This window comes from Oncorhynchus nerka, linkage group LG4, assembly GCF_034236695.1.
Source record: "Oncorhynchus nerka isolate Pitt River linkage group LG4, Oner_Uvic_2.0, whole genome shotgun sequence".
In the NCBI taxonomy this organism is placed as follows: domain Eukaryota; kingdom Metazoa; phylum Chordata; class Actinopteri; order Salmoniformes; family Salmonidae; genus Oncorhynchus; species Oncorhynchus nerka.
In genome coordinates, this window is record NC_088399.1 from 67,181,173 (window position 1) to 67,207,013 (window position 25,841).

At 43.2% G+C, this 25,841-nt stretch overlaps 1 protein-coding gene across 1 annotated transcript; it reads right to left on the bottom strand.

Annotated features, from left to right (window-relative positions):
• Positions 1 to 77: 77 nt before the first annotated feature.
• dus3l (dihydrouridine synthase 3-like (S. cerevisiae)) lies at positions 78 to 24,095 on the bottom strand. The gene is made up of 16 exons (XM_029658345.2): positions 24,031 to 24,095; positions 23,428 to 23,521; positions 13,332 to 13,602; positions 12,757 to 13,132; positions 12,236 to 12,318; positions 11,925 to 12,014; positions 11,699 to 11,740; positions 10,270 to 10,422; positions 9,369 to 9,485; positions 9,183 to 9,248; positions 8,921 to 9,031; positions 8,703 to 8,799; positions 1,824 to 1,899; positions 1,196 to 1,384; positions 789 to 917; positions 78 to 390 (listed from the first exon to the last, which is right to left on the bottom strand). Exons 2-16 carry the CDS (start codon positions 23,511 to 23,513, stop codon positions 318 to 320), a joined length of 1,959 nt encoding a protein of 652 aa, XP_029514205.1. The 5' UTR covers positions 23,514 to 23,521; positions 24,031 to 24,095; the 3' UTR covers positions 78 to 317.
• Between the last annotated feature and the right edge of the window lie 1,746 nt (positions 24,096 to 25,841).

The following is a 25,841-nucleotide window of genomic DNA, read 5'->3' on the forward strand; positions in this document are numbered from 1 at the left end:
CAGTTGTATGTTAAACGAGAGAATCAAAACTCAAACAAACAAACATACTAATGTAAAAACTTCAGAAAAGATCAATGTTGTATTTTAGATGTATTTTATTCCATATACAGTATTTATTTGGTGCAATGGTAAAACAAATACATCTCCAAGTAAAAGAAACACTCCAAACAAAGTTGAAATAAATCATTTACGTAATTTTTTAATTACTCGTGTATTACTCATGTAATAGGTATATTCAGGACTGCTGACTTGAATGGAAATAAAATTGACAAAAGCTTTGCCTTCATAACTTTTTGTTGAGCATTCATACACAAAATTCATTTGTATGCATTTGCTTTATGCTTGGGCAGAAAGTTGAAATTCTTGGGTACAGGTCCAAGCAGCATTTCACTATGGAGAAGGGGAAAAAGGCCATTATTAAAACCCCTTTTTCCATGAAACTATTCAGCATGCTGTGTGTAATTGGAACAGATATTCAGCCTGTATAAATACATTAGTATAGAGGTAGTCTATACTAATTCAAACCAACAGAGATGCTAATGGGACTATTTTTTTTAAGTGCATTAACGCGCTCATCTTATTGGCTGGTTAAGCTAAAAGCCACCATATAAAAGCCCTCAAGAATATGGATTGAGACACGAGGCATTGCTCTTGCAACCTCCTACTATGCTATTTTTAATTGGAAGCTTCAACTACTGAGAATGATTCAAGAGGTCAGTGTGAATGAAAACCAGCATACACTGGCAGCCATAAGAACCTAGGTTAGGATAAGCAATAGTGATCTTCACCTGATCTTGATCCAGTCCCCTACGTGTTGACTGGCCATGAGAGACTCCAGGTAGTCCCTGCCCATGTAGTAGGGTGGTCGCTCGTTGATCCTCTGGGGCACTTGTTCCAGCAGCCCAACTGGTATGTACCTATAAAGGAGAGAGGGTAAGATTGACATGTCCACATTAAATGTGTTACGGTGTTAATGTTTAATAAAGAACATTTTGAATTGGTTGAATTCTAGGTTTGTGAAAGACGGTAAATACAGAGAAAAAAAGATTTGGCAGCCCTGCAGGTTCTCGTTTGTCTTCACCTACATCAACATATTGATCAACCTATAAAGCACTAAAACAACTATTGTGTATGTTTCTAAGCATTATTACAGTGTGAATACCACCTGATACTTCGTGCCTATACGAGTACCCACCTGCACATGAAGGACAGCCATTCCAGCAAGAAGTTCCTGGTCTTCTCCAGGCCTTGGGTGTCCGAGCCCCAGTGCTCCAGGCCGTAGTGGGTGAAGTCCCTAAGGACATCCAGCCGCTCGCTGGACGAGATGTCCCAGTCCCGCCTCTCCTTGATCTCGGTGAAAACCCAGGGCTTGATGAGCGCGCCCCTGCCCGAGAGAAAAAGTATTACAACTAGAGCTGGAGTCGATTAAGGCAGGGGTTCTCAAACCTCCTCGGAGACTCCCAGCTGTTCCATGTATTTGAATTATTCACTGCTAACACACCTGATTCAAATGGTCAACTAATTATCAGCCCATGACTAGATGAATCAGGTTAAGGGCTACAACAAGATTGTGAAATGTCATGGGGGTCCCTGAGGAGAGGTTTGAGAACCACTGAGATAAGAGACTGAATCTACGGTGCTTCCCATCTCAAATCAACCCATAGCCCTTCATCAAGCCTCCCTATGCACTTCATTAGATCTGAAAGGGTTGGATAAAAAGTAAGCTATATGTTATCCACTCTTCCTATCAGAGCGCACTACTCTGATCAGTCAAATTGTGTGAAATCAAAAGCATGTCTATTATTTTCCATTAAGATACCAACCTTGCCAGCATTATACCCGAAACTTCAGTCTCTCTAGCCTTCATGGCGTCATAATAAGACAAAATGTCTCCATTACCTGCATATAAGAGAGATGAGGTTTAACAGGTGCACACACACACACACACACACACACACACACACACACACACACACACACACACAGAAAGAAAAACACGCACGAACACACTAACTTTGTGAGATTGAGACGCCACGCGACCCGTCCTCCATTACCAAGCATACTACTTGCCAATGTTCAATCATTATAGAATTAACTTAGTGAACTTAAGATCGAGGACCTCCTTCCAAATGGACATCAGATTCTACAACGTACTTTGCTTTCCTCCGGCATACAAACTGATTATATACAACCAGTGGGTTTTACAGTTCATTGAGCGGATAGGAAGCGGGTTCTCTCTGGCAAGAACAAAGGCTTTATGACCAATAACAAGTGGTCCCACGGGGGTAACGTACAGGAACTTCCGAGCTTCTGCTCTCCCGACTTGTAATACATGTCGCCCTGTTTAGATTCTGAGAGAGTTCTCCGGGATTATAGCCATGTATGTGTAAGTCCCGCCCCAAGCAGACACCAAAAATGCTCTCAAAGATCTTCATTGGACCCTGAAAAAGATGGCGACCACATAACCGGATGCAGCATTTGTCGCAGTGAACTAAATCAAATCAACGTTTGTCACATGCACCAAATACAACAGTATAGTGTATTGATTACTTACAGGCCCTAACCAACAGTGTGATTTTTAAGTTAAAAAATAGGTATTGGGTTACCAACAGATGAGTAAAGAAATAAATACAACAGTAAAAAGAGTGAAAAATAACAGTAGCGAGGCTATATACAGGCACCGGTTAGTCAGGCTAATTTAGGTAGTATGTACATGTACAGTGGGGAGAACAAGTATTTGATAACCTGCGAAATCGGCAGTGTTTCCTACTTACAAAGCATGTAGAGGTCTGTCATTTTTTATCATAGGTACACTTTAACTGTGAGAGACGGAATCTAAAACAAAAATCCAGAAAATCACACTAGGATTTTTAAGTCATTCATTTGCATTTTATTGCATGACATAAGTATTTGATCACCTACCAACCAGTAAGAATTCCGTCTCTCACAGACCTGTTAGTTTTTCTTTAAGAAGCCCTCCTGCTCTCCACTCATTACCTGTATTAACTGCACCTGTTTTCCACTCGTCACCTGTATAAAAGACACCTGTCCACACACTCAATCAAACAGACTCCAACCTCTCCACAATGGCCAAGACCAGAGAGCTGTGTAAGGACATCAGGGATACAATTGTAGACCTGCACAAGGCTGGGATGGGCTACAGGACAATAGGCAAGCAGCTTGGTGAGAAGGCAACAACTGTTGGCGCAATTATTAGAAAATGGAAGAAGTTCAAGATGACGGTCCATCACCCTCAGTCTGGGGCTCCATGCAAGATCTTACCTCGTGGGGCATCAATGATCATGAGGAAGGTGGGGGATCAGCCCAGAACTACACGGCAGGACCTGGTCAATGACCTGAAGAGAGCTGGGACCACAGTCTCAAAGAAAACCATTAGTAACACACTACGCCGTCATGGATTAAAAATCTTGCAGCGCACGCAAGGTCCCCCTGCTCAAGCCAGAGCATGTCCAGGCCCGTCTGAAGTTTGCCAATGACCATCTGGATGATCCAGAGGAGGAATGGGAGAAGGTCATGTGGTCTGATGAGACAAAAATAGAGCTTTTTGGTCTAAACTCCACTCGCCATGTTTGGAGGAAGAAGGAGGATGATTACAACCCCAAGAACACCATCCCAACCGTGAAGCATGGAAGTGGAAACATCATTCTTTGTTGATGCTTTTCTGCAAAGGGGACAGGACGACTGCACCGTATTGAGGGGAGGATGGATGGGCCCATGTATCGCGAGATCTGGGCCAACAACCTCCTTCCCTCAGTAAGAGCATTGAAGTTGGGTCGTGGCTGGGTCTTCCAGCATGACAACGACCCGAAACACACAGCCAGGGCAACTAAGGAGTGGCTCCGTAAGAAGCATCTCATGGTTCTGGAGTGGCCTAGCCAGTCTCCAGACCTGAACCCAATAGAAAATCTTTGGAGGGAGCTGTAAGTCCGTATTGCCCAGCGACAGCCCCGAAACCTGAAGGATCTGGAGAAGGTCTGTATGGAGGAGTGGGCCAAAATCCCTGCTGCAGTGTGTGCAAACCTGGTCAAGAACTACAGGAAACATATGATCTCTGTCATTGCAAACAAAGGTTTCTGTACCAAATATTAAGTTCTGCTTTTCTGATGTATGAAATACTTATGTCATGCAATAAAATGCTAATTAATTACTTAAAAATCATACAATGTGATTTTCTGGATTTTTGTTTTAGATTCCGTCTCTCACAGTTAAAGTGTACCTATGATAAAAAAGGGCAGACCTCTACATGCTTTGTAAGTAGGAAAACCTGCAAAATCAGCAGTGTATTAAATACTTGTTCTCCCCACTGTAGGTATGGCTAGAATGCCTACACATATATGATAAACAGAGAGTAGCGTAAAGGAGGGGTTGGCGGGTGGCGGGACACAATGGAAATAGCCCGGGTAGCCAATGTGTGGGGGCACCAGTTAGTCGAGCTAATTGAGGTAGTATGTACATTAATGTATAGTTAAAGTGACTACGCATATCTGATAAACAGAGCAGCAGCAGCGTAAAATAGGGGTTGAGGGAGGGACAATGCAAATAGTCCAGGTAGCCATTTGATTACTTGTTCAGGAGTATTATGGCTTGGGGGTAAAAACTGTTGAGAAGCCTTTTGGTCCTAGACTTGGCGCTCCAGTACCGCTTGCCATGCGGTAGTAGAGAGGACATTCTGTGGCTGGGGTCTTTGATAATTTTTAGGGCCTTCCTATGACACCACCTGGTGTAGAGGTCCTGGATGGCAGGCAGCTTCGCTCCAGTGATGTACTGGGCCATACGTACTACCCTCTGTAGTGCCTTGCGGTCGGAGGCCGAGCAGTTGCCATACCTGGCAGTGATGCAACCAGTCAGGATGCTCTCGATGTTGCAGCTGTAGAACCTTTTGAGGATCTGAGTACCCATGCCAAATCTTTTTAGTTTCCTGAGGGGGAATAGGCTTTGTCGTGCCCTCTTCACGACTGTCTTGGTGTGTTCGGACTATTCTATTTGTTGTTGATGTGGACGCCATGGAACTTGAAGCTCTCAACCTGCTCCACTCCAGCCCTGTCGTTAAGAATGGGGGCGTGCCCGGTCTTGGTCATGGTCATGTTGAGGAATAGGTTGTTATTCTGGCACCACCCGGTAGGGTCTCTGACATGCTCCCTATAGGCTGTCTCGTCGTTGTCGGTGATCAGGCCTACCACTGTTGTGTCGTCTGTAAACGTAATGATGGTTTTGGAGTCGTGCCTGGCCATCCAGTTGTGGGTGAACAGGGAGTACAGGAGAGGACTGAGCACACACCCCTGGGGTTTCTGGGTCTAGGGTTTCTGGGATAATAGTGTTAATGTGAGCCATTGCCATTCTTTCAAAGCATTTCATGGCTACGGACGTGAGTGCTATGGGTCTGTAGTCATTTAGGCAGGTTGCCTTAGTGTTTTGGGACACAATGTTGGCATTACAGACTCAATCAGGGACATGTTGAAAATGTCATTGAAGACACCTGCCCGGAGCACACGTCCTGGTAATCAGTCTGGCCCCGCGGCCTTGTGAATGTTGACCTGTTTAAAAGGTCTTATTCACAGCAGCTACAGAGAGTGTGATCACACTGTCATCCGGAACAGCTGATGCTCTCATGCATGCCTCAGTGTTGCTTGCCTCGAAGCGAGCATATAAGTGATTTAGCTCGTCTGGTAGGCTCCTGTCACTGGGCAGCTCGTGGCTGTGCTTCCCTTTGTAGTCTGTAATAGTTTGCAAGCCCTGCCACATAAGACGAGCGTCGGAGACGGTGTAGTACGATTCAATCTTAGCCCTGTATTGGCGCTTTGCCTGTTTGATGGTTCTACAGAGGGCATAGCAGGATTTCTTATAAGCATATGGGTTAGAGCCCCGCACTTTGAAAGCGGCAGCTCTACCCTATAGCTCAGTGCGAATGTTGCATGTAATCCATGGCTTCTGGTTGGGGTATGTATGTACAGTCACTGTGGGGGGGACGTCCTTGATGCACTTATTGACAAAGCCAGTGACTGATGGGGTGTTCTCCTCAAAGCCATCGGAAGAATCCAGGAACATATTCCAGTCTGTGCTAGCAAAACAGTCCTGTAGTTTAGCATCTGCTTCATCTGACCACTTTTTTATAGACAGAGTCACTGGTGCTTCCTGCTTTAATTTTTTGCTTATAAGCAGGAATCAGGAAGATAGAATTGTGGTCAGATTTACCAAATGGAGGGCGAGGGAGCACTTTGTATGCATCTGTGTGGAGTACAGGTGATCTAGAATTTTCACATTTAACATGTTGATAGAAATTAGGTAAAACTGATTTCAGTTTCCCTGCATTAAAATCCCCAGCCACTAGGAGCACCGCCTCTGGGTGAGCAGTTTCCTGTTTGCTTATTTCCTTATGCAGCTGAGTGAGTGCATTCTTAGTGCCAGCATCTGTCTGTGAAGGTAAATAAACAGCCACGGATAGTATGGATGAAAACTCTTGGCAAATAGTGTGGTCTACAGCTTATCATAAGATACTCTACTTCAGGCGAGCAAAATCTAGAGACTTTAGATTTTGTGCACCAGCTGTTGTTTACAAATATGCACAGACCGCTCCCCCTCGTCTTACCGGAGTGTGCTTTTCTATCTAGCCGTTGCAGCGTATATCCCTTTTGCTGAATATCCATGTCATCATTCAGCCACGATTCCGTGAAACATAAGATGTTACAGTTTCTGATGTTCCGTTGGTAAGATATTCGTGATCGTACCTTGTCTAATTTATTGTCCAATGATTGCACGTTGGCAAGTAATATTGACTAACGGCAGCTTTCTCACTCGCCTTCTGCGGAATCTTACGAGGCACCCCGCTCTGTGTACTCTGTAACTGCGCCTCTTTCTCTTGCAAATGGCGGGGATGTCAGCCTTGTCGGGTGTTCGAAGTACATCCTGCTTGTTGAAGAAAAAAAGTCTGTCTAATCCAAGTTGAGTGATTGCTCTCCTGATATCCAGAAGCTCTTTGGCAGAAAATGATGTACAAAATAAGTAAAACACCACACACAAAAACAATAGCACAATTGGTTAGGCGCCCGTAAAACTGCTGCCATTTCTTCCTGCGCCATTTTCAATTTTTAAAGTAATTTGAAGTCCGTGCTCCTGAAATCAACACATTGACGGTCCAACACGCGCAAATTCCACATTTGACCACTGCTACACCGCTTTTCGACATGGGTATTAGGCTCTATTCCATCCTCAAATCTGACCGCGACTCCATTTTGCTCCTACCCGCCTACATACAAAGACTCAAGAGGGATGTTCCAGTGGTCAGGTCTGTACAACACTGGTCCGATCAATTAGAATCCATGCTCCAAGACCGTTTTGATAACGTGAACCGAAGTATGTTCCAGATTGCCTCTGGGGATAAAATTAATGAATACACAGAATAAAAATGTGATACCAACGTTGTCTTTCAAAACTTATCCAAATTAAACAGTGGATAGATGACACCCGTGTCAGGAAACTGAAGAATGGCCATTTATCGTGTTACAGTTGTCAATATGTATATATATTGTAAGGGATAATTAACGAGGGGCTATGCATTCACTGGAAAATAATGACATGGAAGGTGTATGCTAGCGGATTGGAAATAACCTTTCACGGAGTTGCATTATTTCCCAGAGAACGCATAGAGCCCCAAGTTGATTATCCCTTTATACCATGGCTATAATTGAACACATTTACAGCTAGAAATTCATTAATTTGCAGGTAGAAATGTGTTCAACATCCAATGAAGTAGCTAACAAGTTTACTAGTGTTGGATTCTGGGTAAACTTTGAACACTGATTTTCTAGAGACATGATAGATCAGAAGTATGGCACCTGAGGGATGATAATGGTTTTTACATCAGAAGTTAATGGTTATCTGTAGGAGTTAGATGGCTTTGGGAATGTGTAGGGGAGACGGGTGGAGATCTTAGAAACTAACAAGGTCACTGAGGGAGAGAGGGTGATGTATAAAGGTTACATTATGTCAGGATTTGTTATTGTTAGCCATCAGGGATCCTCTGTGAAGAGAAGAGACAGTCTGGTATCATTAACCATGACAGCCTTGAGTTGGGTAGCAGTGAGCACTTTTGGGTAGAGGTCAGGTTAGATGAAGTGAGGAATAACAGATATAATTAAGGTTCTGTCTATCAACAGAGTTGCATTGGCTGTTCAGTGTGGAGGAGAAGACTCAACCTAGGAGTGTTAAATATCAGTGCTTGTGTGAAATGTGATGTCTGAATACAGCTGTGTCGACCCTTTGGGAAGAATTAAACTTGGTTAAGCTTCTCTAGTGTCCGCGAGTTATTTACTCTGAAAAATAAGAACCTAACACTAGATAGCGACAGTAGTTGCCTTAAGTAACCAAACCATCAGTCCTAGCTTGCCATTACGGAAATCGAATTCAACAACGCCAATGTTTTCAATTAGACATTTTCTTTCAAAAGCAGCTCAAACATGTAAGAACTATAAGCCACTGAATTCTACCTTGCAAATACACTGTGCTTTATATATAAATAATGCATGCTCTAGAATGACCTTCAAGCCAATCAGAAATTAGTATTCAACAATGCCAGTTTTTATTGTTTCATTCACTTCACTTTGAACTGCACTGTTGAATTTCCCTGTAACTTGCTAGATTTCCAACCCTGTGCATGTGACAAATAAACTCTAAATCCTACTTACCAAAGAGTGGGATGGGGCTGGCGAGTTGGGAGCAGGTATTGATGTAGTCCCAGTCAGCTGACTTAGTATAGCGCTGTTCCCTGGACCTGCCATGCAACTGCATAGAGACTTGAAATTACTCTTATGCTACACATCCCTGCCTGTGACGAAACCAACACAGAACAGTTTACTTAGGCTAGATCGATTTAGGATCCAGCATTACATTCTGACAGACGTACCGTGATCATGGACACCCCCCAATTCTTCATCTCTGGGATGAGTTTATGTGCGATGTTGGCCTTCTCCTGAACACCGGTACGAATCTTGACAGTCAAAGGGACATCCAGAACCTGAGGAAAGAACAACAAAGTCCCTTTACATACCAGACCTGAGTTCAAGTAATATTTGTTTTCTTTAAAATGCTGAGGGTTTTATTGAGCCTGCATTAGTTCAACATCTCCAATACCATAGCTGAGCAAATAAGGAATTCGCATCACTTACAGAGTTCATTCCTCGGATGATTTGCTCAAACTTGTTGGTGCGCGTCATCAGCCCACATCCTCCGCCCTAAAGAAAGGGAAAGGAAGATCATACTAATCATGTTTTAGAGGGCTGGTTTCCCAGACACATTAAGACAAATCCTGCAATAAAAAGTAAGCTCAATGGAGAATGTCCAGAAGATTACACCTTCTTGTATACAAGGTCAATAGGACACCCAGAGTTGATGTCCACAAAGTCCACGTCGATTTTGTTGTTGAGTAGCTCTGCACATCTGGTCATTGTGTCAGGAAAGCATCCCTCCACCTAAAAATGTAAATTATCAGACTTCAAGTACGGACCAAGCTAGAATCCTTAGTTGCTACATATATATTTAAATATATATATTTTTTTTCTTCTTATAAATGAATGATAAACCATTGATTCTTAGATAATATAAATGGTAAAGACCTCATGAGTTTAGTTCAACTGTCGCACCCCATCAGAACCCAAAATATAAGCTTGTTTTACTCCAACGTTTGTAAACCATGTAAATTTAAACAAACACTGTATTGCCCCAAAACATGGTTAAAACTATAAAGACATTATTTTATAATAATTTTGACATCATGTATGGTCAGTGCTTCCATCCATAGCTCTGTCTATGAATTTAGACCCATTCCTCAGCATTTTTACCAAACATGGGTGGGGTGATGCTTTGTTATCGCTTCAATTAAGGATTCTACCTTTAAAATTGAACCGTTTCAAAGATATTTACTTTGGGCTCAAATACCCTGGAGGTTCAATCTAAAATGATGGACTAAGATAATCCCCATCTTCCCCATTAATTCAGGATTGAGGCAAATAGCTAGATCTACGCAAATGAGGGACATAGGACTAAACTCATAGGAATCAAAGTGATAGAAGTGATCTACTACCACTTCTATCACTTTTAAAACCGCCATGGGGTGGAACAAGCTCAAGCACACTGCCCAGAACAGAGTACAATGAAGTGGAGATATCCCTGGGGATATGCAATGGGCATAAGTATGTATTCAGATGTAAAAAAAATAATTAAATAAAAATTCTAGCACTTTCAGCCTGTTCTAACCTGCACGCCAAAAACGTCCTCGCTCTCATGTCTCTTGAGGAGCGCCCATTCGGACGACTGGCCCTGCAGCAGGTTGGTACACATGGCCATCTCTCCACATGTAATGTCAGCGCCGAATCGTTTGCATATACGACGGAAAGGCAGGTTTCCGCACTGAGACAAATGTATTCATTTTATTAGATCATTCTAAAATACATAATGCAGAAAACAACAATACACACATAAAAAAATCATAGATTATATCTAACAAAGTCCCTTATTTTCATTCTGGTCCTCTTTGGTGTATGAAATATCAAGCCATTAGTGTGTGCACATTGGGTCGCTTTCCCGAACCTAAAACAAGCTTATTCCTGGACTAAGAAACCCTATTAAAAATAGATTTTCAGTTGAGCATGGGTTTCATCATTCATTTCATGCATCTCTGCATGTCTGGCAGACATATCAGTGTGGATGACTGATCACCACCTCAAGCTGAACCTTGGCAAGACGGAGCTGCTCTTCCTCCCGGGGAAGGACTGCCCGTTCCATGATCTCGCCATCACGGTTGACAACTCCATTGTGTCCTCCTCCCAGAGCGCTAAGAACCTTGGCGTGATCCTGGACAACACCCTGTCGTTCTCAACTAACATCAAGGCGGTGGCCCGTTCTTGTAGGTTCATGCTCTACAACATCCGCAGAGTACGACCCTGCCTCACACAGGAAGCAGCGCAGGTCCTAATCCAGGCACTTGTCATCTCCCGTCTGGATTACTGCAACTCGCTGTTGGCTGGGCTCCCTGCCTGTGCCATTAAACCCCTACAACTCATCCAGAACGCCGCAGCCCGTCTGGTGTTCAACCTTCCCAAGTTCTCTCACGTCACCCCGCTCCTCCGCTCTCTCCACTGGCTTCCAGTTGAAGCTCGCATCCGCTACAAGACCATGGTGCTTGCCTACGGAGCTGTGAGGGGAACGGCACCTCAGTACCTCCAGGCTCTGATCAGGCCCTACACCCAAACAAGGGCACTGCGTTCATCCACCTCTGGCCTGCTCGCCTCCCTACCACTGAGGAAGTACAGTTCCCGCGCAGCCCAGTCAAAACTGTTCGCTGCTCTGGCCCCCCAATGGTGGAACAAACTCCCTCACGACGCCAGGACAGCGGAGTCAATCACCACCTTCCGGAGACACCTGAAACCCCACCTCTTTCAGGAATACCTAGGATAGGATAAAGTAATCCTTCTCACCCCCTCCCCCCTTAAAAGATTTAGATGCACTATTGTAAAGTGGCTGTTCCACTGGATGTCTTAAGGTGAACGCACCAATTTGTAAGTCGCTCTGGATAAGAGCGTCTGCTAAATGACTTAAATGTAAATGTAAATGTAAATGTTTCAGTCCAGGAGTAGGATTAATCAGTCTGGGAAAGTGACCAATTCTGTTCCAAGGACCGACTTACCGTTGTTAAGGGAGCAAGATACAGCTTGTCTTTGAAGTCCACCTTTAGGAAGAATAAAAACAATTATTTCTATTCATAACGTTACTATTTGGTTTATACAACTTCTTAATATTAAAAATGGGCAGTTAATATTTAAATTAGATTAATATACAAAGTGCCACTCAGATGCCCGACATGCAAGACAAAATACCTAGCACTGTGTTTAAGTCAAGCGGCTCAAACATACCTGCTTCTTTTCACATTGTCGTAACTTTATAACATCAGCATCAGTCAACGGCCCAATGGTTTTCACTAGAGCCAGGTTCTCCTGGCTAACCTGCAATTTTCCAAAAGGTAAACAACTTGAGGAAAAACTTCTAGCCACCATACAGTAAATCCCAAAATAGCATAGATCGATTTATTATATTTCCCAGCCAGGCAGTTTTTCCCTTGTCACTGTCAACTCTAATTACTTTTTGAAGATTAAGATCCAGGTTGCTGTTAAGCGCTTGTGACAAATGTAGTAGTAGTTGTAGAGTAATAGTGTTGCTACAGTACCTCAGTTCCCTGGTTGTCTGTTGTTTGTGGTTTCTCCCCTTCAGAACACTGAGAGTGCACCACCGGTGAACAACAGTTATCAACTAAGGGAGATAAAACATTGAACTATCAGAATAATTATCATCAACACCTGATTAGGGTGAAAATCAGATTATATAATAGCTGAATTAATCAATTTAATGTATTCTAACACCATCTCTGCACCTGACAAGTCTTTACAAACAGTAAAGCCACTTGAAATGCAGTTTGGCTTTGAGAGTGGTACACAAAGAAAACTGTCCAAACAAAAATATGGCCAATTCTGCAACTAAAAACAGTGAAATTCCTGCGAATATCAGTCGCAAAACCACCAGGGATGTATTCACTAGTAACCAAACAGAAGCAAATAGGGAGGGACCTACCGGAATTTGCTAATATAAACTCTTGTTTCGTTGCAAAACTTTTTGCTACGGTATATGACTAATGAATATAACCCAGGCGACATATTGCTTCCACAAAATGGCAGACCCGCCGAGCCTTACCGTTCTCTGCTGTTGCAGCCTTTTTCCAGCCCTCTCCTGCTTTGTGTCCGCCTTTGAAAACGATCTTCATGTAGGCGTCAGACGCTGTAAAGGGGACCACCTTCTTGCGGAGGCGCCACTGCAGGTCCTTGTCCAGGCTATTCCTCACGGGTGTTCTCCCCTCCATGGCTTTCACACGCTCCTCGTTAGCCAGGTTTTTTAGGTCAGCGCTGATGTGGGCCCGGGCGAATCGGCAGCTCAAGCCGTAGTGGCACTTCCCGAAGGTGTCATAGAGGTAGCAGTGCTCTCCAACGTCAGCGGGCTTTAAGGCCATGTACTCAGCAACATCATGGATGAACTTGCATTTGTCACCGTAGACACATTTGGTCTCACGCTCCTGGGGGAGTTCAATGAGAAAATAGAAAAAACAATTTGGTGTTGATAAACAATTAGGTCTACAGGAAACTCAATTGAGCATGCTCCTAATAGGTAAAGGAAAAACATATTATTGAAATGACTTGGGGGGGATTTCAAACATGGCAAGTCCCAGGTTGCATGAAAAGTAGTTGGCCCTTTCATCAAAGTGACAGTCCTACCTGAATTATGGAAGGACACAGTCGTCTGTTGTCATAGCTCGTGGGTTTCATATGCGGCCTAGACTTGTTCTGTCCTCGCATTCGCTTCCTGTTCCGTTTCTCCGTCCTCTCCTGCTCATCCGGGTCCACTTTACATTTTTTCTCTTGAGGCTCTTCCAGAGAGTCCTCTGCTGTCTCTTTTGGTGCTGCATCGTCACTGGCCTTGTCATCATTAGGACCCTTCCCTCCAGAGTCCAGTAACTCATGGAACTTTTCTTTGGTTGTGAGAAACCTGAAAAACGAGAGTGCTGATCACATTCATATATAATTGATACAATTCAACAAGTAGGCCTAATTACGTATAAATTAGGGCTGTCCCCGAATACAAAAAATATTGGTCGGCCGAGAGTTCTTTTGGTCTAAATGTATAAACGTGAATTTTTCCATATACAGACACATCCTATGTGTTTTAATCAAATCAACTATACTGAACAAAAATATAAACTCAATATGAAGGTGTTAGTCCAATTTTTTGGAGTTGTGTTGTATTCTAGCTTGAAATATATACAGTGGGGAGAACAAGTATTTGATAACCTGCAAAATCGGCAGTGTTTCCTACTTACAAAGCATGTCTGTAATTTTTATCATAGGTACACTTTAACTGTGAGAGACGGAATCTAAAACAAAAATCCAGAAAATCACATTGTATGATTTGTAAGTAATTCATTTGCATTTTATTGCATGACATAAGTATTTGATACATCAGAAAAGCAGAACTTAATATTTGGTACAGAAACCTTTGCTTGCAATTACAGAGATCATACGTTTCCTGTAGTTCCTTGACCAGGTTTGCACACACTGCAGCAGGGATTTTGACCTACAACTCCATACAGACCTTCTCCAGATCCTTCAGGTTTTGGGGCTGTCCCTGGGCAATACGGACTTTCAGCTCCCTCCAAAGATTTTCTATTGGGTTCAGGTCTGGAAACTGGCTAGGCCACTCCAGGACCTTGAGATGCTTCTTACGGAGCCACTCCTTAGTTGCCCTGGCTGTGTGTTTCGGGTCGTTGTCATGCTGGAAGATCCAGCCACGACCCATCTTCAATGCTCTTACTGAGGGAAGGAGGTTGTTGGCCAAGATCTCGCGATACATGGCCCCATTCGTTCTCCCCTCAATACGACGCAGTCATCCTGTCCCCAAAGAATGATGTTTCCACCTCCATGCTTCACGGTTGGGATGGTGTTCTTGGGGTTGTACTCATCCTACTTCTTCCTCCAAACACGGCGAGTGGAGTTTAGACCAAAAAGCTCAATTTTTGTCTCATCAGACCACATGACCTTCTCCCATTCCTCCTCTGGATCATCCAGATGGTCATTGGCAAACTTCAGACGGGCCTGGACATGCTCTGGCTTGAGCAGGGGGACCTTGCGTGCGCTGCAGGATTTTAATCCATGACGGCGTAGTGTGTTACTAATGGTTTTCTTTGAGACTGTGGTCCCAGCTCTCTTCAGGTCATTGACCAGGTCCTGCCGTGTAGTTCTGGGCTGATCCCTCACCTTCCTCATGATCATTGATGCCCCACGAGGTGAGATCTTGCATGGAGCCCCAGACTGAGGGTGATGGACCGTCATCTTGAACTTCTTCCATTTTCTAATAATTGCGCCAACAGTTGTTGCCTTCTCACCAAGCTGCTTGCCTATTGTCCTGTGGCCCATCCCCGCCTTGTGCAGGTCTACAATTTTATCCCTGATGTCCTTATACAGCTCTGGTCTTGGCCATTGTGGAGAGGTTGGAGTCTGTTTGATTGAGTGTGGACAGGTGTCTTTTATACAGGTAAGGAGTTCAAACAGGTGCAGTTAATACAGGTAATGAGTGGAGAGCAGGAGGGCTTCTTAAAGAAAAACTAACAGGTCTGTGAGAGCCGGAATTCTTACTGGTTGGTAGGTGATCAAATACTTATGTCATGCAATAAAATGCAAATGCATGACTTAAAAATCATACAATGTGATTTTCTGGATTTTTGTTTTAGATTCCGTCTCTCACAGTTTAAGTGTACCAATGATAAAAATGACGGACTTCTACATGCTTTGCAAGTAGGAAAACCTGCAAAATCGGCAGTGTATCAAATACTTGTTCTCCCCACTGTACTTATTCATTTTACCATACTATAACTACTTTACATGTATAATGTTATTGTTAAATCTCATGAATCCTATTGAGAGGGCCAAAGGGTAAAAGTTTGGTTTCAGTCACTGATAAGGTTGGATAGCCGTGGATTAGGGAGGAGTGAGGAATGTTAGCCGAGGTCAGGTCAGATGAAGTGACAAGAAACCGTTCTATTACGCACACACCACCTACGTTCCTGCCTAGCAATAGAGATGTATTGGCTGTCTGGATGTCAAATCAAATCACATGCGCCGAATACAACATCTGTAGATGTAACAGTATACCTTCCGTCCTTCTCCTCATCCCTACCTGGGCTAGAACCAGGGACCATCTGCACGCATCGACAACAGCCACCCTTGAAGCATCATTAACCACCCTCCTTCGTGGCCCTTTGAGAGCAAGGGGAACAACTACTTGAAGGTCTCAGAGCGAGTGACGTCACCGATTGAAACACTATTAGCATGCACCCCGCTAACTAGCTAGCCATTTCACATCGGTTACATAGACCTTAACGTGAAATGCTTACATAAAAGCCCTTTATTTCTTGAACTGCATTGTTGGTTCAGAAAATATTTACTAAATAAAGTGAAGTAAAAAATTATAAAGTAACAATAAAGAGGCTATATACAGGGGATACCGGTACCGAGTTAATGTGCGGGGGTATAGGTTAAACAAGGTCATTTGTAGATGTACAGTACCAGTCAAAAGTTTGGACACACCTACTCATTCCAGGGTTTTTCTTTATTTTTACTATTTTCTACATTGTAGAATAATAGTGAAGATATCAAAACTATGAAATAACACATATGGAATCATGTAGCAACCAAAAAATGGTTTAACAAACCAAAATATATTTAATATTTGAGATTCTTCAAAGTAGCCACCCTTTGCCTTGACAGCTTTGCACACTCTTGGAATTCTCTCAACAAGCTTCATGAGGTAGTCACCTCGAATGCATTTCAATTAACAGGTGTGCCTTGTTAAAAGTTCATTTGTTACCTTAATGTGTTTGAGCCTATCAGTTGTGTTGTGACAAGGTAGGGGTGGTATAAAGAAGATTACTTATTTGAGCCATTTTGCCAAATAGGGCAAAGAGAAATGACAGTCCATGAAGGTCAGTTAATCCTGAACATTTCAAGAACTTTGAAAGTTTCTTCAAGTGCCTTCGCAAACACCATCAAGCGCTATGATGAAAATGGTTCTCATGGGTACCGCCACAGGAAAGTAAGACCCAGCGTTACCTCTGCTACAGAGGATACGTTCATTAGAGTTAACAGCCTCAGAAATTGCTGCCCAAATAAATGCTTCAGAGTTCAAGTAACAGACATCAACATCAACTGTTCAGAAGAGACTGCGTGAATCAGGCCTTCATGCTTGAATTTCTGCAAAGAAACTACTACTAAAGGACACCAATAAGAAGAAGGGACTTGATTGGGCCAAGAAACACGAGCAATGGACATGAGACCGGTGGAAATCTGTCCTTTGGTCTGATGAGTCCAAATATGAGATTTTTGGTTCCAAACGCTGTGTCTTTGTGAGATGCAGAGTTGGTGAATGGACGATGTCCGCATGTGCGGTACCCACCATGAAGCATGGAGAAGGTGGTGTGATAGTGCTTTGCTGGTGACACTGTCAGTGGTTTATTTATAATTCAACTCACACTTAACCAGCATGGCTACCACAGCATTCTGCAGCAAAATTCCATCCCATCTGGTTTGCGCTTAGTGGGACTATCATTTGTTTTTCAACAGGACAGTGACCCAACACACCTCCAAGATGTGTAAGGGCTATTTGACCAAGAAGGAGAGTGAGGAGTGCTGCATCCAGATGAAATGGCCTCCACAATCACCCAACCTCAACCCAATTGAGATGGTTTGGGATGAGTTGGACCTCAGAGTGAACGAAAAGCAGCCAACAATATGCTCAGCTTATGTGGGACCTCCTTCAAGACTGTTAGAAATTCATTCCAGGTGAATCTGGTTGAGAGAATGCCAAGAGTGTGCAAAGCAGCCATCAAGGCAAAGGGTGGCTAGTTTGAAGAATTTCAAATATAAAATATATTTGAGGATCTGGGGGTTCATGCCAAATCTTTTCAGTCTCCGGAGGGGGAAAAGGTGTAGTCATGCCCTCTTCACGACTGTCTTGGGGTGTTTGGAACATGATAGTTTGTTGGTGAAGTGGACATCAAGGAATTTGAAATACTCGACCCACTCCACTACAGCCCCGTCGATGTGAATGAGAGCATGTTCTGCACCCCTTTTCCTGTAGTCCACCATCAGCTCCTTTGTCTTGCTCACGTTGAGGGTGAGGTTGTTGTCCTTAGCACTACACTCCCAGGGCTCAGACCTCTTCCCTATAGGCGGTCTCATCATTGTCAGTGATCTGGCCTACCACTGTTGTGTTGTCAGCAAACTTAATGATGGTTAAGAGTTGTGCTTGGCCAAGCAGTCGTGGGTGAACAGGGAATACAGAAGGGGACTAAGTACGCACCCCTGAGGGGTACCTCGAGACTTCTGTAATATTAGACATCGCGCACCAGCAGTTATTGACAAAAAGACACCACCACCCCTTGTCTTACCAGTCATAGCTGTTCTGTCGATGCACGGAAAACCCAGCCAACTGTACATTATCTGTGTTGTCGTTCAGCCACGACTCGGTGAAACAGAAGATATTACAGCTTTTAATGTCCCGATGGTAGGAGAGTCTTGAATGCCGATCATCCAATTTATTCTCCAGTGATTGCACTTTGGCCAATAGAACTGATGGTAGAGGAGGGTTACCCACTCGCCGACTAAATCTCACAAGGCACCCCAACCTCCACCCCCTGTATTTCCATATTTTCTTCACGCGAATGACAGGGATTTGGGCCTGGTCTCAGGGAAACAGTATATCCTTCACCTCAGATTCATTAAAGAAAAAATCTTCATCCAGTTTGAGGTGAGTAATCACTGTTCTGATATCCAGACGCTCTTTTAGGTCATGAGATGGTAGCAGCAACACTATGTACAAAATAAGTAACAAAAAATTTGAAAAAAACAAAATAGCACAGTTGGTTAGGAGCCTGTAAAACAGCAGCCATCCCCTCTGGCGCCATTCCTTTATTAGACAGGAGACTCTATATATAAATACTTGTGCTGATGGAAACATGTCTTTGTCTTCTCAGCTCTTTGACCCAGTGGGTGAATAAACTTGGTTTGAGCTTTGACTAATTGTCCATTAGGTTCTGACACGGAGTGAAAAACTAACAGCTGAAATAAAAGACCTCAGACATTTTCAATAAGCACAACAAAAGAAAACACTCAAATTGTATGCACAAATTGTTGTTTCTATCACTGTCAGTGGCCATTTCTCCTTGGTCAAGATAACCCATCCAGCTGACAAGTGTGGCATATCAAGACGCTGATTAAACCAATTGATCATTACCCAGGTGTACCTTGTGCTGGGGACATTTAGAAGGCCACAAAAATGTGGTGTGTTGTCACACAACAATGCCACAGATATCACAAGTTTTGAGGGAGTGTGCAATTGGCATGCTGACTGCAGGGATGTCCAACAGAGCTGTTGACAAATAATTGAATGTTTATTTCTCTACCATAAGCCATTTCCAACGTTGTTTTTAGAGAATTTGGCAGTACAACCTACTGGCCTCACAACCGCAGACCACATTTGCGGCATCGTTTGAGGATGGGGTGCTCAGTTGTAGTTCTGTGTGGAATAATGTCATTTTGTGGGGAAAAACTAATTCTGATTGGCTGGGCCTGGCTCCCAGTGGGTGGACCTGGCTCCCAAGTGGGTGGACCTATGCCCTCTCATGGCTGCGTCCCTGCCCAGTCATGTGAAATCCATAGATTAGGGCCTAATGAATGTACTTGAATGATTTCATTCTATTAACTGTTACTCAGTAAAATCTTGTGTGTATGACACTTTAAGCAAACATTTGATTGTGCCAGGCCAAGCTCAGACTTGCTGCCCTGTGTTAAAAATGACAGCGAGTGACTGTGTGACTAGCACCTGTTGTCTCTCTCGTCCCTGCTGCAGCGACCACCACAGAAAATCAGTGTTTATCGTGGTGTCCGTGTTACTGAAGCTGCAACATAATAACAGCCATTTCTTAATGAAAAGTTATGACCAAAATCCCAAATTTATTTAGGAAAAGCATTCCCTATTACTTCAACCCTTGCTCTCGTCACGTGACACATGTATGGATGTGACAAATAGAGCCTGACTTTAGCATATTACAATCACATGAATAAATTGGTTATAACCAACTATGAACACCGTAACACATGTGACAGCAAAACGGATGCAAATGACATGACAAATCAGGGGAATGTTTGGTTGCTCAGGAGGTAAAGGGAATGTCAGATATAAGGAATAAATTTGACTAGTTGTGGAAAATACTGGAGCAAGTCCTGCATGCCAAACAAGTGCTGTTAGATTAAAATATAATTCTGACTGTATTGGAACAATGTAAACACAAAATAAATTATAACCAGTACCAGCTGGCAGGTGTGTTTACGGACATATTCAATCAATCCCTATCCCAGTCTGATGTCCCCACGTGCTTCAAGATGGCCACCATTGTTCCTTTTCCCAAGAAAGCTAAGGTACCTGAACTAAATGACTATCGCACCATAGCACTCACTTCTTTGATCATGAAGTGCTTTGAGAGACTACTTACTTACTTACTTGTCCCCATGGGGAAATGTTGTTGCAGTGTCATGTACACGTTTAAATTGGCATTTATATACAAAACAAAATTGACAATACAACTTTCATAACAGTTACATACCAATTCAATAAAAAAAATGTTTTTAAAAAGACTAGTCAAGGATCATATCACCTCCACCCTACCTGTCACCCTAGACCCACTCCAATTTGCTTACCGCCCCAATAGGTCCACAGATGATGCAATCGCCATCACACTTCTCTATCCCATCTGGACAAGAGGAATACTTATGTAAGAACGCTGTTCATTGACTACAGCTCAGCATTCAACACCATAGTACCCTCCTACACTCATAATTAAGTTTGAGACCCTGGGTCTCAACCCCGCCCTGTGCAACTGGGTCCTGGACTTCCTGACGGACCACCCCCAGATGGTGAAGGTAGGGAACAACATCTCTACTCCGCTGATCCTCAACACTGGGGCACAACAAGGGTGTGTTCTCAGCCACCTCCTGTGCTCCCTGATCACCCATGACTGCCTGGCCATTCACGCTTTCAACTCAATCATCAAGTTTGCAGACGACACAACAGTAGTGGACTTGATTACCAACAACAATGAGACAGCCTACAGGGAGGAGGTGAGGGCCCTCAGAGTGTGGTGTCAGGAAAATAACCTCTCACTCAATGTCAGCAAAGCAAAAGAGATGATCGTGGACTCCAGGAAACAGCAAAGGAGCACCCCCTATCCACATCGACGGTAGAGCAGTGCAGAAGGTGGAAAGTTAAGTTTCTCGGAGTGCATATCACCGACAAGCTGAAATGGTCCACCCACACAGAGTGTGGTGAAGGCGCAACAGCGCCTCTTCAACCTCAAGAGGCTGAAAAAAAATGTGTCTCGTCACCGAAAACCCTCACTAACTTTTACAGGTGCACAATTGAGAGCATCCTGTCAGGCTGTATCACCGCCCATTACGGCAACTCCACCGCCCACAACCGCAGGGCTCTCCAGAGGGTGGTGCGGTCTGCACAACGCGTCACTAGGGGCAAACTACCTGCCCTCCAGGACACCTACAACACCCGATGTCACAGGAAGGTTGTAAAGTTGTCTCGCGCACCTACAGTGCTGGTCATAAAAAAAATCTAGCTAGCTCATGGATGCAAACAACGTTCTTCCCCAAAAACACAGCAAAAGACATTCTGTTTCAGTAGCTATACTTAACTAGCTAACTATATAGCTAGGTGTCATCATCTAAAATAACCCTAATTTATAAGACAGTTCTTACTTGATCAACCATTCTATGTGAAGCTAGCCACAATAAGGATTAGCCACAATAGTGGACTTAGCAGTTAGCCTTCAAAATAAAGGTATGACATAATTCTACTATTTGTATATATTTGCCCTTACTGTCGATGACATACTTTTATTTTGAAGGCAAACCACAAATTCCGCTATTGTGCCTAATCCTTATTGTGGCTAGCTTCACAATACATAACCGGTCCGGTCGAACCTCACTAGCCAAATGAAGCTAGCTGGATGCTTATAACTTTAGCTTTGGTCAACAGGGTTAAGTAGCTGGCTAGCTATTTATTTTCATGAACTGAAGTTCAATTTCAATAGGCGAACAACAAGTGGCATCCAAGCTAATACTTACAAGGATTCCTAAATCTTTGCTAAGAATAATTTAAATGACTGCAGTTTCTACTGGTCAGTGTTTTCAGGCTGGTTGTATTTGTGCTAGCTCGGTCCCAAGCTAGCCACCCCAGAAGTTGCAGTCGAGCAAATTATGCTTTATTACCAACGCGGTATTGTAAACACATCGTTTGTGGCCAGTGTTTGCAAACTTTTTTGTACAGATTTGACAGTGCGATTGTATTTATTTTGACACGCAAAGACCCAAACGGCATTCCATAGTATGTATGTCGTGAAGCTAATATCAGAGACGCTATTACTGTGTAACTCCGGTAGGGCAACATCTGAAAAATAGAGCACTTGGTAGTGTGCACCGGTGCTCAACCAGTCGGCAAAAGCCAACATCACCCACGACCGAGAACGGTTGATTGTCAAGGGCAATGAATTCCATGATCTTGGTTTTAATGGATTTTGCCTTTAGAGTTGTCTCGCTGAAATGTTCTTACTCTTTCAAATGACTGCTGGACTTGTTGACTGCTCGATCCACACAGCAGACATTGTGGGCTAGGTTAGGAATGCTGTGCTGCACATGTAGCGCAAAATTTTACGTGGTGTCATTATGTCACGTACCTACGTTATATAGGTTAGCAAGTCTGCTTTGACATTAGTTTTGCACATCGGTGTTATACTAGATATTGGTCGATGCCGATGTTGGCATTTTTAGCTAATATCGTCCGATTCCGATATGTTCAAAGATATATCATGCCCCTAAAACTAACACTCAAACAGGCAACACAAGCAGGACCTGTCTTATTTCTGTAGCTAAATATATATGGATGATTTATAGGTCAGGCACAATTAACAGTTAGGCTGTTGATTATAGATCTATTTAAATTGGTGTTTCCTCTCTCCTCACTTTTCTTAGACAATTAAGGCAAGGGCTGTTTTCTCTTCTCATAACTCCACTGCTGCCTCCGCCGCATTGTTCTCAACACAAATATGCTGGGTGACTTTGCTATTACGCACATAGCAAGATGTTCTTGGAAAAGGAACCAATTTAACAGCGCAGTGATGTTTCAGAAGCGCAACCGCTATCAAACGTGGGAGGAAACGCATTTGTTATAAAATAATATTTGTATTAGTGTTGCACCATTTGTTCTTAGGTAAAATAATCATTTACAATTTCAGTAGCATGTCTTAAGGGAAGGGTTTCCCAAACTCAGTCCCGGGGCCTATCCTGGGTGCACGTTAAGTTTTTTTGCCCTAGCACTACACAGCTGATTCAAATGATCAAAGCTTGATGATGAGTTGGTTATTTGAGTCAGCTGTGTAGTACTATGTAAAAAACCAAAACATGCACCCAGGGGTGGGGCCAGGTCAGGGAAAACCTTTATTAAGAGTGATCCCCACAGCCACCACAATGGATTAGTCCACTCAGACAAGCGCAAATCAAACTGCTCGACTAAAGAAATCTCGGTCGACCAACAGCCTATCGACCAGTCTTTTTTTCATTGTATAGTTTCTCTTGTTGAAGCCTGTTCTATCAGTACATGCCAGACTGGTGATGGTCTGGGGCAGGGGTGGCCAATTGTATCCACAGTTGTGTGCGCAGGATTTTTTTCCAGCCAAGTAGCAACAGGAAGCACACTTACTGGGTTTTAATGGCAGCTCTGCCTTTATCAGTCCCATTCATCCCATGGCTTTCTGTGGGTATATTTGGGGTTGTCTCGGTCTCCATAACTCCCTCTGAAATAAACATTGCAACATTAGTTGGTAAGTTAGCTAGCTTGAACACTTAACGTTAGTCGACACTGGACTCGGATTTTGGCTGGCTTGAACAAGGGTGGTAACTTTACTTAATGCATTATGGCTACTGTAGCTAGCTAGAAAACAATGTCAGCAACAAAATACTACTGCAATGTTGCAGTAGCACATTAGGAAAAGCAACACTCATAGCTATTATGATTAAATGATACACTTAGAGATAAATCCATGGAAACGTCATGACAAGTCAAATTAAGCAAGCAAAGCTACGAAGCTACACTTGGCGAGCTGCATTTCATGACAACCCATGCATGACAGCTAGCCGTGCACTGCAGCTAACTAGCAAATCAAGTTAAGCTGCCCGTAACGTTAGCTAACCATGTCGCTCTCGAATAATTATGCGTTGATTAAGTGGAAGAAAGTCATTATACAAAAGTAAAATATCACTAAAACTATGGTAATATGCTGAGGAGTACTGAACTGAAGAGTACCTGATAATCCAAAACAAACTAACCACCGCGGCAAGACAATCGACCCGTGCAACACCTTATATCGGTCCGTGTGACGCATTTTCTAAATATTTGGATCCAGGCAAATAAATAATTCCGTTAGAGGTTCAGTTGTCTTCAATCTTGCATATTTATTCATTGATACTATAATGTAAAATATATATATAAAAAATAGTACTGATTTGATTATTAAAACCAACTGTCAATCACTTAGATCATGTAATTTCAGGTAGAGATACCTTACAAAGCAACTACTCTCCTATCGATTTCGCCTGCTTCTATTTCTTTTATGTAGCAGGCTTGACTTGATTTATCTCTAGGAAACTGTGCATTGAGTCAACAATGCAGTTTTAAGAAAAAAGAGATAAGAATAACAAATAAGTAAAGAGCAGCAGTAAATAACAATAGCGGGGCTATATACAGGGTGTACCGGTACAGAGTCAATGTGCAGGGCGCACCGGTGTTGAGATAATTATGTACATGTAGGTAGAGTTTTTAAAGTGACCATGCATAGATAATAACAGAGAGTAATAGCAGCATAGAAGAGGGTGGGGAGTGGGGTGCAATGCAAACAGTCTCGGTTGCCATTTGATTAGCTGTTCAGGAGACGTATGGCTTGGGGGTAGAAGCTGTTTAGAAGCCTCTTGGACCTAGACTTGACGTAAAGTCGCACACTTTGCTGGCTACTGTAAAGGCACACACACTATAGTTAACTACTGTAAAGTCACACATACACTATAGCTGGCTGCTGTAAAGTCACACACACACACTTCAGCTGGCTACTGTAAAGTCACACAAACTATAGCTGGCTACTGTAAAGTCACCCACACACTATAGCTGGCTACTGTAAAGTCACACACACACACACACACACACACACACTATAGCTGGGTACTGTAAAGTCTTACATTCACTATAGCTGGCTATTGTAAAGTCACACACTATAGTTGGCTACTGTAAAATCACACACACACACTATAGCTGGCTACTGTAAAGTCACTCACACACACAGACACACGCACACACACACGCACATGCACACACACACACAGCGTTTTCCTGATTGCTTATGGCGGAATACAGCTCATTCAGTACGGTCTTAGTGCCAGCATCAGTCTGTGGTGGAATGTAGACAGCTTTGAAAAATACAGATGAAAACTCTCTAGGTAGATGTTGTGGTCTACAGCTTATCATGAGATACTCTACCTCAAGCAAGTAAAACCTCAAGACTTCCTTAGATATCGTGCACCAGCGGTTATTTACAAAAATACATATATCATCGTTTTTATTTTCCAAAGATTGCACGTTTGCTATCAGAATTGGAAGGAAGTGGGGGTTTATTCGATCGCTGACAAATTCTCTCCAGTCCGTGGTGAGTAATCGCAGTTCTGATGCACAGAAGCTATTTTCGGTCATAAAAGACGATAGCAGCAACACTATGTACAAAATAAGTTATAAAGAGAATTGCCCTATAACGGTGACAAACGGTGCCCACAACCTGTTATGGCCTACATAAAGCTGTCCAAGTGGCGGAGTCCCAACAGCAGTCCCAAAACCTTACCACTGCTACACCTGGCTATCAGAGGAACTGTGTCTGGCAGAGAAACAATTCTTTCAGCCTCATTTCCTGCCTTTAAAAAACAGCAAAGCTGATATGACTGACTTGCTTAAACACGTGTAGTGTCTAGAGACAATTGAGATGTACAAACTATGGCATAAGGGGACGACGAGCGCATAAGAGGCCATCCGTAATTTTGATTAAGACATTAATGTGCGAGCGAGGACAGATGTTG